The sequence below is a fragment of the Petromyzon marinus genome, chromosome 29 (assembly GCF_048934315.1).
Source record: "Petromyzon marinus isolate PM22_M1 ecotype Great Lakes invasive population chromosome 29, UKy_Petmar_22M1.pri1.0, whole genome shotgun sequence".
Lineage (NCBI taxonomy): Eukaryota > Metazoa > Chordata > Hyperoartia > Petromyzontiformes > Petromyzontidae > Petromyzon > Petromyzon marinus.
The window spans coordinates 8,717,650-8,731,006 of record NC_133695.1 but is presented as its reverse complement, the minus strand read 5'-3'; the positions used below and the strand labels follow the sequence as shown (position 1 = coordinate 8,731,006).

The 13,357-nt window shown below is 46.1% G+C and overlaps 1 protein-coding gene across 1 annotated transcript in view; it reads right to left on the bottom strand.

The window, feature by feature from the left end:
* LOC103091725 (paired box protein Pax-1) overlaps positions 1-11,809 on the bottom strand; it is a 45,950-nt gene extending 34,141 nt beyond the window's left edge. The window contains exons 1-2 of the mRNA XM_032962664.2: positions 11,322-11,809; positions 6,635-7,291 (exon numbers count right to left, since the gene is read on the bottom strand). Coding sequence (XP_032818555.1) covers positions 6,635-7,291; positions 11,322-11,325 — 661 coding nt within the window. The 5' untranslated portion in view covers positions 11,326-11,809. The remainder of the gene's footprint in view (positions 1-6,634; positions 7,292-11,321) is intronic.
* Between the last annotated feature and the right edge of the window lie 1,548 nt (positions 11,810-13,357).

Genomic DNA, 13,357 nt, shown 5'->3' with positions numbered 1-13,357 from the left:
CAATTTCACATATATATTTAACGAGACACAAAGACAGCGAAAATAATATTAGCTTGTGAAAGTAATGGACAACGGTTGGTTTCTATGCCTCCTATTTAACCCTGTATGGTGGTTAGAATGTCAGAACCGATGATGACTCGGAACTCCTGAGGCTAAAACAACTCCCACGCTGTCTTCAAAATTTAACAAATTCTTCGGCGCTGCCCCTGCATTTCCAGTTGTGCACAAACAACAACTCAACATATTCGCCAAACAACACCGTGACCTCTTAAAAGTAAAACATATATATAAAACAGCTGACGTTTCGGACAATGGCCCTTCTTCATAGGACATGATAATCAGAAATTGCCAAATTATCAGAAACTGCTCACACTGAAAATGTGCGTGCAGGCTGGAAATAAAAAAATAGTCAAATGATAATAATAATAATATCGTTATTAATTGATGTTGAAATTATTGATAAAATTATTATTAATCCGTCCAGGCAGAGGTGATTTTGCACCTTACGCATGCAGTAAGGACAGATGTGCTGTGACGGGCAAGGCGTAATGGGAATCAGAACATGTATTAATACTTCAAGAATCCGATGAGCTATAAAGCTCTTTTTCACAGGTGTTAAGCACTTCGCACTTTTCACCTCCTAGAAATCACCTTATGCGTGTGGCATTCATTCCCCTTACGGTCTCACAAAGTCAGACTCATTTAAAATACAAGATTCTCGTTCCCCGTCTTTTAGTCATGATTATCCTACGTGTGTGTGTGTGTGTTTTTTTACCGACAAATATCGAGCAACTCAACCAGCATTGGCTGAAGCAAAGCATGCCCGACGGCGGCTGCTGCTGCTGATGATGATGATGAGACACAGGGCTGTTGAAACAGGCCCACGTATGGTGCGAAAGATGTTCAGCCTACGTACATAGCACAGTGGACTTGTGTTGGGCCAACAAAAGCACGCCTGGCTCTGTCTGACGAGACGCGGAATCTCTCAATCGGTCCAAATTGTGTTGCGTATATTCAACCGAAGCTGCTGAAAAGATGCACTCCCAAAACACCGTGCACCCCGGGGGGCTTTGTAATGTATATATATACGGTATATAATTTCATACATATATGTCTAAGTCGTATATTCTTTCATGTGGAGAGTAAAATACGGGAATGTAACATTATTTACCTTATTTTGGCAAAAGGATAGCCGTCGTTAGGAATAGGTAGAGTTCGACACGCCTATATGTAAAGTCCGCTGTCAACTTGTGCCCGCCATGTCGGTTCGTGTACAGGCTTCGAGGGATCACTCTCCAACGATACAAACTTTGTACTCCCGCCGCTATGGGGAGGGGGGAGGGGGGGTGTTGTAGCTTTTGGGAAGCCGTGTTTAATGTGCTGTCCGTCTTTAGTTTGGTTGCATGCAACATGTGAACGACGACAATGCCCCGATCCACAGATACGAAGTCAGACATCACAGCGACGATGCTCCCCCTGCTCTTTCCGCCGGTGATCTGGGCTTGACCACGTGGATGTGACAGAATCGTCGTTTCTCTGCGTCTACATCGGCAGCCGTGCGAAAGAAGAAGAAGAAGAAGACGTTCGTTTGTCCTTCCCCCGCACCTTCGATTAGCACGTGTGGCTACGTACGGTGCGAACGAGGTTCGACGTACCCACGTACATACTGCGCTGCGAAACCGGCGACCCGGGTTCGTTTGCCGCTCACGGACAAAACAAAACAAAAAAAGAGGCGAATATTTTCGACCGATCAATGGGCCGGCATCTCTGAGGTCGACTCAGCCTGAAATTAGTACCCGGTGCTGATGTGTCAAACGTCAGCACTGGGGAGACAAAGGCGGCCGAGCGTGATTGCTGGCCACCCACCTCCTCGTGTGCCATGTCGGCTCGCTACAACACGTGGCCCAGCAGTCTGTAATTTATGTACAAGGGGCATGTGTGTCTTTGAAGCTTCATCACCCTCGCTTAAACTCACGTCTTCTTCATGGACACTGCGTGTGTGACGTTATGATTGTTGGTATCATCACCCACGAAACCGGCACAAACTAAGCTTTTCTCGTAGGAATCATGTCGCGTGGTGTTTAACGTGGACTGTATATAGAATTTGAGCTTTGGTAATTCCCCAAGCATACTCCCGCAAGGGAAGAGGTCAATCATTCAAATATGTAAACGGTGACTGCACTGGGCGGCTGAGTTGTAATGCGGGAAAAAAAAACTGGTCGACAGTTGTGTCTTTGTTTCACTGCTCACTGTTCTTGTCGGGATGGTGCTCTGTACTGATGATTTCTAGTTGTGATGAAGCTGGTCATTTGTCGAGTCTTTTCTTTCACTGCTGTTGGGATGGCCACATTTTCTCAACCCATTGAGTCGGTGGTTCTAAATGGACAAAAAATGGTCACACTTGCAGTTCTTTTGGGTTTGGTGGTTTGGATTCGGCTGAGAGATTTTGTCCCTGAAATTCACGTGTGTGTGTGTGTTTTTTTTAAGTCAACCAACCAGAAAAGCTCGGATATACATATATACATACCAATATATAGTCGCCATGGAAAACGATCCACGTAAATTATACAATTTTTATCTACGTATGTACTTGGTATATATATACACCGTTCATATAAAATCATGTTTAACAAACCCACAATTATACCCGCAAAAAGTGGCAGTTAGATATTTTAATTATACGAAAGACCTCCTAAAAAGCGCCGTATCAACACCGTCACATTTTCTAACCTCGTAAAAAATATATTATATTTGATTGCAAGAGTTTATCATTTTACTTAATGTCAATAGCAATAAAACTGTAATTTATAAGCGTGATATATTTTAATTGCTGCCGATGGATCATTGCTTTACGACGACCGAGTCACTTGGGCTGCAGCAACAAAGTAACCCACGCTTCATTTATTTATTTGACCAATAGACGTACGCTAGAACGAAACTAAAGTGTATCGTTACAAGGCGCGGTGAGTATTCGTGAGCATATTTTATTCCACTATTTAACACGCCAAGGTTTTCGCGACGAAATTTATTATGGATGTCAAATCGTGCGAGTGTGTGTGTGTGTGTGTCGTCCACTCCTCCTCCACCCGACACAGCCAATTAAATAAAGTTGTCACTTAATGAAAAAATGTGGCGTTGTATTTCTGCTCTCAGCACACCGCCGGTTACTTTTGGAGAGCGATCCACAAAACATTTAATAATTGGGTACTTAGGCGATCACTTATTAAGACGTAAATAGATAACTGAGTATCATAATATAAGCGGTATATAATATATACATTTCCTAAATGTATACTTCGCGGACTATATTATTACTATTGTTAAAAACAAGGATTGTCCCTAAACTCATTTAGCATGTTTTACAATGATTACACTCACTATACTATTGATCAAACATTCCCTTTCAAAATTATTATTCCTACACACAGATAACGCACGCACATAGCCTTGTTTTACTATAATTTGGCCAGTTAAAGAAAGTTGCTCCAAATGTTACTGCTAGAATTAAACCGACTGCATGGGTCATGCATTATCACAACGAGATGACGCAAAGCTGCCTTGAACTGATGGTATAATTGCTTAACATGCCGGCTTTTGGAGACCCCCTCCCTCTCTCAAAGATGCACTACTAACATTTGGCACCTTTATGTAACAATTGTGTGCAGAAATTACATCTATGGGACAGGCCAGGGTTTTCCAAACTCCAGTCCTTTGTGGCCCACCACCACGTTACGTATTTCCGCGTTCACCAATTGAATCCCTATTCAAATACAAGTTAACTCGGTCCACGCTGCACGCGCCCGATGATTGTTAAACACGCTTGCGCGTCGTGCGCTACGCAATTAACGCTGTCTGCGTTAATGGAGCCGATTCAAAATAAGATCGATATCTGTGCACACGCGTTCCACGTGCACGCAGATAGCGTTGATGGCTTAGCGCGTCACGTGGGCCGTGTTTAACAATCATCGGGCGCGTGCAGCGTGGACCGAGCTAATTGTAACTGGGAGGAGTACAATGGTGAATGTCGCGTGGTGGTGGTGGTGGGCCACGCGGACTAGCGTTTGGGAAACCCTGGGATAGATATTTACAAAAATACAACATCGCAAATATTATCATTGCTGTTATCGTTATTGAAGTTCCACTTCGGATTGTACTTCTAAGTAAGACTGAACGCGTTCATATATACACAAAGACAAAGATCTCCCCAGACTGTTGGGGCAAGCGCTGTTATCGAGTAGTAGCACCTATGAAGGCCGGCACGGCACACAAGTGGGGGTGACCAGCACCACGCCCGGCCGCCTTTGTCTCCCTAGTGGCGATTGTTTACACACCGCACCAGGTACACATTGGAGACTGAGTCGACATACATATTGTTCCACACACAGTAGTCCGTACTGAATAACCACATGCGTGTCAAGATCATTATTCTCCCCCTGGCTTCGCACCCTCTGCCTCTCTTTCCCTCTTTAAAGTCAATAAGTTATTTCAGCCCCCTTGTTTCCCGTGCAGCGGTTTGCGTGAGATGCCCGTCGCAAGTTAAGCCGCTATATAAACCAAACGTTGTTTTGCGTTTTATATATTATTTAGACGTATATGTATATATGAGAGACGTGTTAGGCTTAGCAGCGGTACGAATATGTGGGGATTTTGTTTCAACGACCTCGGCTGATGAGATCGAGAAAAGTAAAAATCGTTGTAGGATATATGTAAATATGTATTTTTTTTGCATACTTAAACAAAAAATGCTCCTGGAAAATAACATTGGTCCGGAAGGATCCTAGACCATGAGCAAAACATAAACAGCGCTCTATTTTTTGTATTAAGTGGAGAGACGAATTTCAGTGGTCGTTTGTTTATTAATTCCAGTTTTTTATATATAATCGCGCATTAATCGCCGTGCATAAAAGCATTAACCAAAGTGTTCCAGCGAGTGTACGGTCAACGTTAAAGGTTTGTAAAATACCCAGTGACTGGGGGGGGGGGGGGGAAGTGCAAGCCAACCCGCCGTTCTTCCAAAGCAACACAACAACAACAACAACATTGTTGCGGCCACAATATTTCCACACGCAAAACATGTTTGGGAAATAGGGATTATATTGGAGGTGTAGATTTTTTTTTAAAAAACTACATATATATGTTTGCACGCTTCAGTTAATTTGCCATGTGCATTGCAAGAATACATGATCCTCATGTACGTGTGAGCCACGTTCTTTCTAAGACGCCGGCGACCCACCTCGCTCTTGTCCATGGTATTCACTCAAAACACTTTGCGTGAGATACTGACGCACAGTTTCGTCAAACTATTCAGATCGCTCGTGGAACTTAATTCCCCGTCACCACGGATTCGTTTGTGGTGCCCATCGTTGTGTCAGCCAAAATCCACGTTGATATTCAGTCACGCGTTTTCTCAATACGCGTCCAACAAATCGAATTTGCCTTTCACTGATTCTTCGTCTTAATTGTCCTGTTTGTGCCTGCTATGCGTAATACACTGCGTGCTGTAGTATCTAACGAACTTCATGTGTATAATGAGTATTAATTCAATTGTGGCTTGCTAGCTCGAGTTCATCTCAAGGGGGCTCTCGTGTGATTGAACAAACACGTGCCTTCGTTAATGAATGGCCTACGTTGTCAAAGCGCTCGATTCACAGCCGTCGCTTTACAAATTCCCCGGTCATAAGTACACTCAAGCCCATGATCATCGTGATGATGATGATCATCATCACTCGTTCAAGGTCGCTAAATGAGCAGGCCTACTACCACTTTGGTGGGACGTTAACAGCGGACGTCTTGAGGAGGAGGGGACTGCCCTCCGTGTTTAGAACACGACATCGTCGTTCGCGGTTCTGCGCTCATCTGAGAGAGGAAGGGACGCCTTGACATTCCAGCCTGGGTGTGACTCCACTGCTGGATGACGGCTTTATTATTGTATATGGTTTGCAGGGAGACACAGGTCCCGCTATTAACGCGCATAGGGAGGGCCATGTGATGATAACTCGGACTGATTGGGACCGATCGCGAGCAATGAATGTAAAGACGATGGCGACTGAAGGACACTCTAACCATCTTCCAGAAGGTTCTAGAAAGCTCAAATGTGGCACAAATATAGTCCCTTCTCCGTTTTTCGAAGCAGAATAACAATAATACATGTTTTGAGTTTGGACCAGCTAAAACTCGCGACTCGGAGGATTTAATCGGTTTCACTCATAGCGCAGAGCCAACCTAGAGTTTCACATCGCTCCAAGCCTCGCGATAATCGCTTACAAATACCACCCCCCTCTCTCCCACTTGTCAGTGAATCAAGCACAGAATTCGCCTGCCGTAGAGTGTGACGCTAACGTCGATAAATAGCGGGGAGTTGCCCACCAGTGGGGGCGATGAGCAAAGGAAGCAAAACACTTTGGTGCCCAAGAAGTTCAAGGTGTCTCGCCATTCATTTGGGGGGGGGGGATGCCAGCGCATTAAATATCAGCTGAAATTAAAATCCTAATAAATATAACAAGCCATTTTTCATTAAATAATGCAATTAATCTCTTTTGTCTATCCGCTGTATGGCTACCAGCTACGTGCATCCCACAAAGTGAGAACGTGGCCCATGCTACCCAGCGTGCAACCGGCGCGTGGCGCGACTCACCTTGCAGGGCGGCCCTGTATCCCAGGATGTCGCTCACGGAGTGGGACGAGGGCCATGCCCTGGGCATGCACATGGAGCCCATGCCCACCCCGACCCCGACTCCTACCCCGGGCATCGCGGCGGGGCTGGGCACCTTGGGAGCCATGGCGCTTGGGTACGCGTAAATGTGATTGTACGGAAGGGCGCCCGACGGGGTCGACTGCCCCTGCTGCTTGGAGCCGTCGTAGTGCGAGGAGCTGCCCGCGTTGGGCGGCTGCGACAGGTTGCCGATCTTGTTGCGCAGGATGCGGCTGATGGAGCTCACGGAGGGCACGTTGTATTTGTCGCAGACGCCGTCGGCGAGCAGCTTGTCGCGGATTTCCCACGCGAAGATTCCCGGGTCTCGCTGCTTGTACGTGCGGATGTGGTTGACCACGTTGGGGGTGGTGACGCGCGGCTTGCTTCCCCCGATGGCTCCCGGCAGGATGGAGCCCGTCTCGTTGTAGCGAGCCAGGATCTTGGAGACGCAGCCGTGGGAGACGCGCAGCTGCCGCGAGATGTCGCACGGCCTGATGCCCAGCTGCGCCATCTCTACGATGCGCAGGCGGATCGCGTTGGGCAGCGGTCGCCCGTTCACGAAGACGCCGCCCAGCTGGTTCACCTCGCCGAACGACTGGTCTGTGTGGGTGGTGCGTGTCGTGCATGGGTGGTGATGATGGTGGTGGTGGTGGTGATGGTGACGGTGGTGGTGACGATGGTGATGATGATGATGATGTGTAGAGGATGGTGATGGTGGTGATGATGATGGTGATGATGATGGTGATGATGATGGTGATGATGATGATGGTGATGATGATGTTGATGATGATGGAGAGGATGGTGATGGTGACGATGGTGATGGTGGTGATGATGATGGTGGTGATGATGATGGTGATGTGCGGCGAGAGTTATTGGGTTGGTTTATGGTTTTTACAAAAAAAATTTTTTATCAAAATTGTTGAATTGATCAATAATAAATCGTCATAAATCACAATTGGTGCGTTCGTCAAAAATAAAATCGCCATCATAATTCGTAAAAAATAATCATAATCGAACTTCAATATTGTCAGTAAAATACGTGCTTGAAAATTATATCATCATTATTATAATAACCAATAATAATATTCACTATAAAAAATGTAATTGAACAAAGTTACCAACGTTAAAACATTTGTATCGAACAAAAAAAATCTTCAAAAAGTCTTCATTTATCGTACGCTAAACCTATCCCATTAAATATAATCACAATAAAATATAACCATCGTGAAAATTAAAAAAAAATCATCAGTCGCCATCACCAAAATGAAAGTATTAAAATCATAGAAAGAATGAAATCATCATCATTAGCAATCATCCATCAAGTTCACTCCGGACCTCTCCAGGTCCACGCCGCTGTTGCCATCACCGCCGGCCGCTGTTGTAGGTGTTGGGTGTTGGGGTGTTCACGCGAATTATCTGATCGTGAACAACAACACCACCACTCACTGACTGCTCGCGTGCCTCGATCCTAATGCGGGCGCACATTCGAAGGTAGGCTATATATTTACACCACACCATAACATTAAACAAGGACGAAGGCAAAGATCACCCGTATAGCCCGAGCAGACTGTTGGGGGCAAGTGCTGTTAGCGAGCACCCTATGAAGGCCGGAACGGCACACAAGGGGGTGTGGGTGGCCAGCACCCAATGCCCGGCCGCCTTTGTCTCACTAGTGGCGATGTTTACACACCGCACCAGGTACTCATTTGAGGCCGAATCGACCTAGGAGCGGCCCAGGACCGGTTCAAATATTCACCGCTTGTTGTTATTGGTCGTGAGCGGGAATCGAACTCGGGTCGCCGGGTTCGTAGGGCAGTGTGCTCGGTCTATGCATCCTCAAATAAGTACCTGGTGCGATGTACAATCATCGCTACTGGGGAGACAAAGGTGGCCGGGCGTGGTGCTGGCCACCCACCTCGTCGTGTGCCGTTTCGGACTTCACAGTTTCTCACGAATAGCACATTCCCCGATAGTTCGTTAAAGGCTCTATGGGGGATATTTGTCTTTTTATAGTACATTTTCCAGTATGAATTGCGAAAGAAACATGTTATGGAGGACCTTGATTTGATGTATACTATTTATAAGCCTTTAATGCTTTTTATTAGCGGTACCCGTAATACGAATCGCATGTTTTTTTTTATTTTAAGATAACTTCTGAATAATGGAAAGAATCGCATTCTTAACAAATCTCAACAGATTCGTCAATAACAGTGCATTCAAAAAAGGGAAACAACTGCACAAGTGACGTTTCAGTCAACGGCCCTTATTCATGGCAGAGAGAGTAACTTCACGGTACAGAATGATCAAATGCGTTGGTTTTATTTTCTATAAAATTACTGGGTACATTTGCAGCTTTCACCATTTTTGTCATAGGAAGCCCCGATATATGAAATAAATACAAACTCTCCATATGAAGAAGGCCTATTGCTCGAATCGTCGCCTACCGTACATCCTATTGAAGGTGGTGTTATCGACGCCCGTGATAGTCTAACTCTAAATCTCAAGCAACGTTCTCATTATCGGTCAACCGACCACCTGACATTTGAAATAAACGTGCAAACAGCTGCCATGCCTATTCGCGCTAATGCAAATTGGTTAACGTATACGCGTAGGAGTTTAAGATTCATATATAGTCTCCGTTTTATTCACATCCATTAGGTAAGTTTAAGTCGTGAAATCCACACTTTTGTTAAAACTTTAATGAAAGTAAGTGTTATTATTATTATATATATTTGTACGCTAAGGCACTTGAGTACCCAAGCATTATTGTACGGATTTGTACCAAATTATATATTTGATACAATTCTTTGAAAATACTGTTCGCAGACTCTTGTATTAAGATCGTTTAACTCACACACCGTGGAGTGTATGTATATATATGTGTAGTGGGGAGCCGTAGTGCAGTGGTTAATGCCCTACGCTACAAACCTGGCTGCCCGAGTTCGATCAACACCAGGGACGATTAATTATCCGAACCTGGCCCTGATCCTCCCTTAACTCGACTCAGCCTCATATGTGTTCGTGTAAACATTACCACTCGGGAGACAAAGGCGGCCGAGCGGGGTCGCGGGCCACCAAACCCGCAGGTGTGCCTTTGCCGGCGTGCTAACAATGCTTTCCCCAACAGTCAGTTAAGGCTATGTGGGGTCTTTGTCCTTGTGTGTGTGTGTATGTATATATACTATAAGGAGGTTAAATAATTATACAGACCATGCCGTGCTGTTAACCCATTTTGCGGAGTAAAATAAACGCCACTCACTTCAAATAAATCCGGTCAGAATAAACAAACCTCGGGCGATCTGAAAATCTAAACCATCTCTTTAAAGGGAAGGGGTTAAATAACTCTGAGACGTGCACCACTGTTCGCTGCTCGCCTATAAATAATGTGAATTGTTACTAAATAAATAACTGCTCAAAGCATGCGTATTCTACATTAGGAATTACTGCAGAGGGACGTTGAATGCCAGAAAATTACTCGACTGTTCTCTGTGTTTATTAATTAATCGTAGCGTTTTATATTGTTACATACTATAAATACGTGCATGCGTAACCTACGACGCAATATTCGATGTAAAATCCACTGCCGGATTTCGGCTTTCAACAGAAAATATAGATAAGAGTCAAAACCGCAACACATTTCTCAATAACACTGCCATAAATAAAATAAAAACTGACACGTACACATATATATGAAAGGCGACGTGTTGGGAAATAACTCTAATTTCATAGCAGGGTATTTTCGCCTATTATACATTATTATTTCCAATGTATGGCAATTATTGTTGTTTCCGAATGTGTTTTCAATTATTTGTACTGGTGGACCACTTGCCAACAAATTGGTTTAATACACCGAGAGTATACATTCTGGTATTGAATAACAATGCACATTGACGTGTCTGCTGGCCACGTGGGCCGTTTCCGTTCAATGCTTAGGACCCTGCCACCTTTATTCAGCAGCGCGAGCAGCACTCGATCATGTCAGACAGAAGAGGTCGGAACGCGTGTTGTTGTTTCTTGTTGTTGTTGTTATTATTTTGGGCCTTGGCACATCCATCTCGCTCATCTAAATGTATTATTTAGCACAAACGTCATAGCAATCAAATATATAACTAGTATTATTATTATTATTATTGTACATTCCAGGGGCATTGCCTTTCACCGATCATGCCCTGCGCAACCAAGCCAGCCTAGCAGCAGAGTTCTGACAATTGTCAGATGATTCGAAATTGAAGCCCGGACGTACAGGCGTAAGCGTGTCCTCTCGTGTTAGTGCCGTACTTTGATAAATCCCTATACAGTGCAACCAAGCCAGCCTAACAGCGTTACGGAGAGAGAGAAAAAAACGAATCTAGTGATGAAAATTTGCGATCTGGGAGGGGGGCGTACAGGTGGTAGTGCCTCACGCCGATAGTTCCCTGCGCAAGCCAGCCTATCAGCGGAGTGCCGGAAAAAATATATCGAGTGGCGAGACATCGATCCGTGCGGCACGAGGCTGAGCGATTGCGCTCGCGCGCGTAGTTTCGCGTCGCGTGCGGATTGTTGCGAGTTTGTTCGTAGTACTCTCTCTCTCATGCGCGTGCGTGCGTGGGTTACACGGGACGACGGACAGCAAGCGAAGCAGCAGCCTTACCCATTGACAGCTCCGTCGTGCGCGTGGTGCGTGTTAATCCTCCGTCGTCACACGCCTTCAACTCTCCTGTCGCGGTTCACTCCGCGCAACACGGGGACTTCGCGTGGCCTCCTCTGCGCTTGACTCTCACCCAGTCTTGTACTCATGTACACGTGTGTAGATATATATTCGCCTGCTGCTGCTGCTATCGCTTCGGTAGCTGCTGCTGCTGCTGTTGCTGCTGCTGCTGCTTGTTGACGCTGCGTGAGAGAGTTCTACATGGACAGGAGGTAAAACTGATGCCAGAGTTGCCCGCAACTGCTAACTTGATGAATCGGTGTGCGTCGGTGCGCGCTGTCAGTTTGACAAACTGGACTCCTCACGGCACTAAAGCAGCGCGCTCCCAAGCCGTGCAGTAACCCCTAATACGATATCCTATAAGCCAGGCTGCCGGGGGTACCTGATATAGCGCTTGAGAGAATGTCGTTAGCTCACACCGCCCCCCGCCGCCTACTCCCCCACTTCCTCCTTACTCCCCCTATACCCCCCACCCCGTACCCTCCTCCCTCCTCCCATATCCTCCCTGGCCCACCACTACAGACCATAGCAGCGCTCCCCCATTCATTAAATATTCATGTACGGCCGCCGCTGTAGTCACACCGCCCAACTTCGCGGTTGGCTAACGTGGGATTTGATTGACAACGGAATTTTTTTTTTGGGGGGGGAGGGGAAGGGTTACGCAATTTCGCACTTAAAAATGCACGCGTTTCATTACATTATTAACGTGTATGTGTGTAAACGTGTGTGTGTGTGTGTGTCATGGTCAGCCGTGCTCGATCTACTGCTGGATGAATCTCTCCTTACCGCTCCCCGTCCCTCCCGCGCACTAAGTCATCGACTTGCCTCTCACAATCCTGCGATGGAATACTCCACTTGCTGCACGCCACGAGCCCATTTTATCGCTCCATCTCCTCGGTGACTGGGCAATACGCGCCGTGTGTGTGTGTATATGTATACTGTACTGGGGAGCGATAGTGTAGCAGTTAGCGCGCTGCGCTGCGCTATGAACCTGAGCGACCCGGGTTCGATTCCCGCTCACGGCCAACACCGGTGACGATTATCTGAACCGGTCCTGGGCCTCCCCTAGGTCGACTCAGCCTCAAATGAGTACCTGGTGCGGTGTGTAAACATCGCCACTAGGGAGACAAAGGCGGTCGGGCGTGGTGCTGGCCACCCACCCCCTCGTGTACCGTGCCGGCCTTCATAGGTGCCCGCTAAGAGCACTTGCCCCTACAGAATGTTAAGGCAACACGGGGAGATAATTGTATGTGTTTAATATATGCACAACGAACATCAGTTTGGGACAACAGCAATACAAAAAACTGCTGAGCCTACTTCAGCAGTTTTTATTATTATTATTACTGTGGCTGTCCCAAACTGATGACGATTACTTGTGTTGCGATCGAAACTTCGTGATCTATTAATTTTCTACCCACGTGACTTTACCGAAAGAAGCAAAGAGTATGGATTCCTGCAGTCACGAAAGCTTCAAATCAAGATTGAACGTCAGTTTGTGTAAACATGAGCAATGTTGGAGACAAAGACGGCCGTGCGTGGTGATGGCCACCTACTCCCTTCACGTGGGCCGGTCCAGTCGCGTCAATAGGTGCTCGCTAACAGCACTTTCCAGCCCCAGCAGCTTGCTAAGTCTGTCCGGGGAGATCGTCGACTCTGCCGTGCAGCGCAACCGATGAGCAATGGTCACAAATTGAATTCTGCACGCTGTGTGCCACGCGTGTTGTTCGTCAGGGGGTGCCGATGTTAGATTGCATGCGCAAGTCGTTAATTGACGTTATGTGGAAGAAAAAAAAACGTGCATAGTCATCATTTTATCAAGGTATCTTGGGGAGGATCTATAGTAGCGCGCGATAATGAATGTTTGGAAACATTGAGAGTTTCTTGTGCATTTTTATCTGTGACTCGTGCACTTTGCAGCTGCAAACTTAAACTAAACTTACATCCACGCTGTCCTTTAAGATACAAATCTGTGATTTTGC